The 6,846-nt window shown below is 31.4% G+C and overlaps 1 protein-coding gene across 2 annotated transcripts; it reads right to left on the bottom strand.

Moving 5' to 3' along the window:
• Window positions 1-566: 566 nt before the first annotated feature.
• LOC147489354 (uncharacterized) lies at window positions 567-2,236 on the bottom strand. 2 transcript variants are annotated; one of them, XM_086572392.1, is made up of 3 exons: window positions 2,101-2,236; window positions 1,788-1,990; window positions 567-1,117 (listed from the first exon to the last, which is right to left on the bottom strand). In XM_086572392.1, the coding sequence occupies exons 2-3, from the start codon at window positions 1,953-1,955 to the stop codon at window positions 821-823; spliced, it is 465 nt and encodes a 154-aa protein (XP_086428518.1). In that variant the 5' UTR covers window positions 1,956-1,990; window positions 2,101-2,236; the 3' UTR covers window positions 567-820. The 2 variants fall into 2 exon arrangements, with proteins under 2 accessions (XP_086428518.1, XP_086428519.1); XM_086572393.1 differs by lacking the exon at window positions 2,101-2,236 and having other exon boundaries at window positions 1,788-2,092.
• Between the last annotated feature and the right edge of the window lie 4,610 nt (window positions 2,237-6,846).

Genomic DNA, 6,846 nt, shown 5'->3' with positions numbered 1-6,846 from the left:
TCGAGACCACAGACGGCGCCAATGTAAAGGCGTGATTCAGCTTTCCTTTACAAATACAGTTGGATAGGAACTGGAAAGGGTTATTATTGGGACCGAGTTTAGTTTAGAAGCGAACTGCCTACGTATCTTGCTCTTGATTCGTGAGGGAGAGAAGAATCAGGTCTGGCGTAGTTCATAGGAGGGGTATTTATAGATGTTGAGAATGAATCCTCGCCCACCACATGTAAAGTGTATCACCTATGTAGGGTCTAGATCAAGGAGGCGCGCGAGAACTATCTTTATAGGTCTACTGTGATGATGGAGATTAGTAGTCTGGGCAAGTAGCTTGCGGCAGTGGTTAGTAGCTGGTGACAGTGATTCGTGCATGTGCCTCTTTGTTCATGATTGCTTCTAGAAGGCAAGCTGAGTCACGTTATAGCCTGGTTCGCGTGCTGGCACAAACTGTGCTGGAACGTTCTCTTAGCTTGTAGATGCGATCTGGTTCCACAGGTCGGTGTGATATTTCCACCGTGCTGAGTACGCGCCTGATATTCCTAAAGGGGGATATCACTCCCTTACACCCTCCATGCTTTCAATCACATTCTTGACATTCCTTATAGTATACCAATTTTTCACTTTAAGATTAATAGTTCTCTTGTCTTGTTCAATGCTAACACTTATCTGTATAGCATCTCCAAATCTAAATATTGCGTAAAGGATGGACCCTGCTTCAATGTTGTAAGCTGCTAGAGTTCGACTATTGTCGAGCTCTTCTCCCAAGTAGATAAGATCATGTTGGCTTCCGGTGATTCCCTCCTTGCTCAGGATCTTGGCCTTGACACTACGAATGGTGTCCATCGTATCCATTGATTGTCTTACTATAATGTGACAGCTTCACCTCTATCTGTATTTTGGCTCCAGAGTGGAGAAACAGATTGAGAGTAGAACCTTCTTTTATGCCATAATCAACCAATTTATTATCACTGTCAAGGCTATTAGCACCAAAGAATAACTTCTTTAGATTCATCATTGAAACACCTTCAGTTTCTGAAAATTTAGCTTTCACTTTCCTTATAGTGTCGTATTCCATCACTTCTAAAGGAATAGTTTTCATCACCCTCATGTTTATCTTCATGATCTACATAGAAACACAATAATAGAGCGAAACATTTCTTAGTACCAATATAGAAGAAGAATGGTCAATAAAACAACAGCAGGGACGAGTACATGGTAGACACCAAAAAGAAAGATAAAAAACCCATACCAAACAAAACATAGAAGATGAATTGCATGACAACATTAAACTATACCATAAAAAATGCAGACATAAAAATAAACATCGTAAAGAGATAATGCAGAGTTTGCAATGAGAACTTCTTGATTCAGAATTTCATATATTAGCATGGAGAACCACTTATTCTTTAATTCAATTGTATAGCTCAGGAGAAGTTTATACAGATTAACCCTGAAGAATGAGGACATATATAAACAAAAAAAATCAAATAGAGAAACAATGAGAAACTGCATACAAAATAAAATAAAAGAATGACTCAAGTTATGGAAGAATAGGGAATTGAAGTAAGCGGTTAGCACTATAACAATATTCAGAGCTAGTGCTAGATTTACGAATAATGTCCTGCAACTCTGCAAGCAAGAAGTAGTATACAAATGAGGGTGATCGAAAGCCGTCCACTCTGTGTATATGGCAAAAACTACTGGATGGAAGGGCCTTTGGTTGTGTCCTAGTTGTTTAAACTGGGCGTTCACCATACCACAGTACAAAACAATTCATAACTCAAAAGAAAAACCTTATTTTCAGCAGGCTCCGCAGCAGTAGTTTCCTCTTCGTCCACACGATTGTTAACAAGCTCCATTGCATATTTCTCCTCATCTACACTATATTTAAATACGTGACCTTCTTCGAAACGCTCCACCAAACGTTTCTTCTTGTCCACGTGATCATTGAAAAGTTTCATTGCGACTCTTGTTTTGGCCGTGATTAATTGAAAGCCTCAATTACATCACAGTAACATACAAGTATCATTGATATTTTCTAAGATAATTGAAAAACAATCGAAACTTATTAACGTAGTTAGTAGATAGACAAAGACAAGTAAGTACCTAATAAGCTGTAGCAACAAACAACTGAACAAGCTTTGAATAGAAGACGAGTTTGAGAATGTGGTTTTGAGTCAGTAATGATACACAGACCTACTTAACCGACCTACTAATGGTAATCATTGATTTAGATAGAGATAAGTGTCCGTGTGTATTATTATCCAAATATTGTAGCCACTACTCGTTTTGAGTTGATACTAGATTTTGGACCCGGGCATACGCCACCGGGATCTATTAAATATTTTGTGTGCTGAAAAGGTTTTTACAAAATGTTTTACACAAATTTTCGAATCAGAATATATTTTTATTGAAAAGAAACCGAAAGAAGTTAATGAGCAGCGATTATGGTGCATAAATACTTGGAAACTAAGGGATCAAATTGAGATAGCCTCTTCAGTTTGTGGTTTATGATATTAATCCATATTTTTCAAATATAATTAACTTAAATTCGATCTAGCTTGTATAATAGTTTTCTTAGATTTATAATGATTTAGCGGCATATTTTCGAATCAGAATATATTTTTATTGAAAATAAACCGAAATACATTAATGAGCAGCGATAATGGTGCATAAGTACTTGGAAACTAAGGGATCAAATTAAGATAGCCACTTCACTTTGTGGTTTAGGATATTAATCCGTAATTTTTAAATAGAATTATCTTAAACTTGATCTAGCTTGTATAATAGTTTTATTAGATTTATGGTGATTTAGCGGCAAATTTTTGAATCACAATATATTTTTATTAAAAATAAACTGAAATACGTTAATGAGCAGTGATTATGGTGCATAAGCATTTGGAAACTAAGAGATCAAATTGAGATAGCATCTTCACTTTGTGGTTTAAGATATTAATTTGTAATTTTTAAATGGAATTATCTTAAACTCCATCTAGCTTGTATAATAGTTTTATTAGATTTATGGTGATTTAGCAAGAAATCATCATCACCAAATTTTATTTACGTACTAATGTGTACAAATCACTAAAATAGATTGATTATTTTCATATCCTCAAAGAATACACTACTCCTACTTGAAAAGATTTATCACATGAACGTGTCCTACGAACAGGTGCCATTATATTAAATTATTCTAAAAAATATTAGCAACTATGCATAGCTATGAGATATGAAAATTATATTAATTACTCATTTAAATTTATTGCACCACTATGCATAGCTCTATAAAAAGGAAGCATCAAACCTTGATAAAACTCATCGACTTCTTTTTATTGTTAGGTTTAACAATAGAAGTTTGATTGAAGTTTTGTAAGAATGCCTAATGTGGCGAAGATAATATTGAAGCTACTTGAATAGCAAGACATTCCCAATTACAATAAAAGAATTATGATAAACACTACTTAAATTGTAAAATTATATTTGTGGAGATATTTATTCCTCCTACATATAATACAAATATGTTTTAGGGTTATTAGTTCAATGCATTTGCATCAAGTTTCTGATTTTCCATTAATTATTCTTTGATGTTAGTTTAATGTAGTACGTTGCATCTAGTTTCCAAATTCTCATTAATTATTCTTTGAGATTAGTTTAATGCAGTTGCATCAAGTTTCCGATTTCCCGTTAATTATTATTTTAGATTAGTTCAGTGCAATTGCATCCACTTTATGATTTCCTGTTAGTTATTCATTAAGGTTAATTGAAGATGTTGTATCCAGTTTTCGATGTTTCGTTAATTAGTATTTGAGATTAGTTCATTGCATTTGCATCCAGGTTCCAATCTCCCATTAATTACTCTTTGAGGTTAGTTCAATGCATCTGCATCTAGTTTCTGATTTCCCGTTAATTGTTTTTCTAGGTTAGTTTGATAGTTTACAATTTCTATACAGTTTGCATACATATAAGACTCTATTTTTATAAACTCACTTTCGTTTTAGGTTCCTAATTACTCATGTGAGAAGGCTAAAAATGCAGACATTTATGCTTTGAGGTCAGCACGATGCAGTTACATTCGACTCCTGATTTCCAGTTAACTATTTTTTAGGCTATTTCAATGCATTTGTATCCAATTTATGATTTCCCATTAATTAATCTCTGATTTTAGTTTTATGCAGTTGCATCCAGTTTTTAGTTTTTCGTTAATTATTCTTTGAGGTTAGTTCAATGCAGTTGCATCTAATTTTCGATTTTATGTTAATTGTTCTTTGAGGTTAGTTCAATGCATTTGCATCAAGTTTCCGATTTCCCGTTAATTATTTTTTAAGGTTAGTTCAATGTAGTTACATCGAATTTATAATTTCCCATTAATTATTCATTTAGATTAGTTCAGTGCCGTTTCATCCATTTTTCAATGTTTCATTAATTAGTCTTTGAGATTAGTTCATTGCATTTGGATTCAGTTTCCGATTTCCCGTTAATAACTCTTTAAGGTTAGTTCAATGCATTTGCATTTAGTTTATGATTATTTGTGCTTTGAGGTTAGTTCGATGCAATTATATTCGGTTTCTGATTTCCCATTAATTATTCTTTGAGATTATTTTAATGTATTTTGCATTTAGTTTCTGATTTCCCACAAATTATTCTATGAGGTTAGTTCAATACAGTTGCATTCGGTTTTTGATTTTCTATTAATTATTTTTTGAGTTTAATTCAATGCATTTGAATTGCATCCAGTTTCCGGTTTCCCATTAATTATTATATGAGGTTTGTTTGATGTATTTGCATACTGTTTCCGATTTTCTGTTAATTATTTTTCAGGGATTTGCATCCAATTTCTAATTCCCCGTTAGCTATTATCTGACGTCAGTTTAATGCAATTGCACCCAGTTTCCGATTTCTAGTTAATTACTTTTTGAGTTTAGTTTATTGCATTTGCATAAAGTTTCCGATTTCCGGTTAATCACTCTTTGAGCTCTATTATGTATTTGAATCCAGTTTCCGATTTCCTTTTAATTATTCAATGTGGTGTGTAATACCAACTTCTATTGATTTATCTGTAGTGTATTTGCAAACATGACATAAAAAGTAAATTATGCTTGATTTACTATGTGGGATCATCGAAGATTATCCAGTTCCCGATTTTCCATTAATTATTATTTAAATTATGCATGACTCACTATGTGGAATATTCAAAAATTATCTATGAACGGGTGTTCTCACTATGTGGAATATTCAAAGATTATCTATGAACGGGTGTTATTATATTAATTATTCTGAAAAATATTTGCAAATATGTATAACTATTATATATTAATATTATATTAATCACTCAACCAAATTTCTTATAACATGAAAACCTCACTCTCCATTAAAAAAAAATAACTCACATTTGATAAAACCCTTCAACTTTATTTTGTTGTTTAATAATAGAAGTTTGATTGAAGTTTTGTGAGATTGTCTAATAAGGTGAAGTTCATATATATTGAAGCTACTTGAATAGCAAGGAGTTTCCAATCATACAGAAAGAGATAAGATAAACACCATTTTAAATACAAAACTATACTTATCGAGATATTACCACAATATAACTAAACTATGTTTTGAGGTTAGTTCAATGCATTTGCATATAGTTTTTGATTTTTCGTTATTTATATTTTGAGGTTAGTTCAATGCAGTTGCATCCAATTTTCAATTCCTGTTATTTATTTTTTGAGATCAGTTCAATGTAGTTGCATCCAGTTTCTGATTTCTCGTTAATTATTCTTTTCGATTAGTTCAATACATTTGCATCCAATTTCCAATTTCCTGTTAATTGTTCTTTGAGGTCAGTTCAATGCATTTGCATCCAGTTTCTGATTTCCCATTAATTATTTCGTGAGATTAGTTTAATGCATTTCATCCAGTTTCTGATTTCTCGCTTATTATTTGATAAAATTGCATTTGCATCTAGTTTCCGATTTCCCGTTAATTATTGTTTGAGGTTAGTTCAATGAATTTACATCTAATTTTCGATTTCCCGTTAATTATTTCTTGAGGTTAGTTCAATGCATTTGCATCCAGTTTATTTTTTTTAGATTAGTTCAATGTAGTTGCATCCGGTTTTCGATTTCCCGTTAATTAATTTTTAATATTAGTTCCACGCATTTGCATCATGTTTCTAATTTATAATTAATTTTTCTTCGATGTTAGTTCAATGCATTTGCATCAAGTTTCTGATTTCCCGTTAATTTAATCTTTGAGGGTTAGCTCAATGAATTTGCATCCAGTTTCCGATTTTCTGACAATTATTTTTTTATGTTAGTTTGATATATTTGTATCAAAGTTTTGATTTTCCGTTAATTATTCTTTGAGGTTAGTTTAATGCAGTTGTATCCATATTCCAATTTTCTATATATTACTTTTTAAGATTAGTTTAAATACTTGCATTTGCATCCAGTTTCTGATTTTCTGTTAAATATTATTTGAGGTTATAGTTTGATGCATTTGCATCTAGTTTTTGGTTCCCCATTAATTGTTTTTTTACTTTAGTTTCATTCATTATTATATATTTTTTAAAAATATTTGTCATTATTACTTTGCCGTTATTTTTTTTTAATTTTCTATTATATATTTTGTGATGTTATTTTTTGTATAATTGTTTTTAAGTATGTTTTGAGACAGTGTTAAGGATATATTCAAAATAAGTCGGTGCTTTATTAAAATTGTATGATTTGTAATATGGAATTAGTTTCTACAAATCACATATTTTTAGCAAATTTTTTTATATGATCAAATATATAAGAATTTGAACACTAAAAATGTTTGATTCGTAACCTTTTATAAATCACATATTTTTTAGCAATTTTGTTTATC

Source organism: Coptis chinensis, chromosome 7 (assembly GCF_015680905.1).
Source record: "Coptis chinensis isolate HL-2020 chromosome 7, ASM1568090v1, whole genome shotgun sequence".
In the NCBI taxonomy this organism is placed as follows: domain Eukaryota; kingdom Viridiplantae; phylum Streptophyta; class Magnoliopsida; order Ranunculales; family Ranunculaceae; genus Coptis; species Coptis chinensis.
Note: the sequence above shows the minus strand (reverse complement) of the source record. Positions and strands in the feature narration are given on the sequence as shown.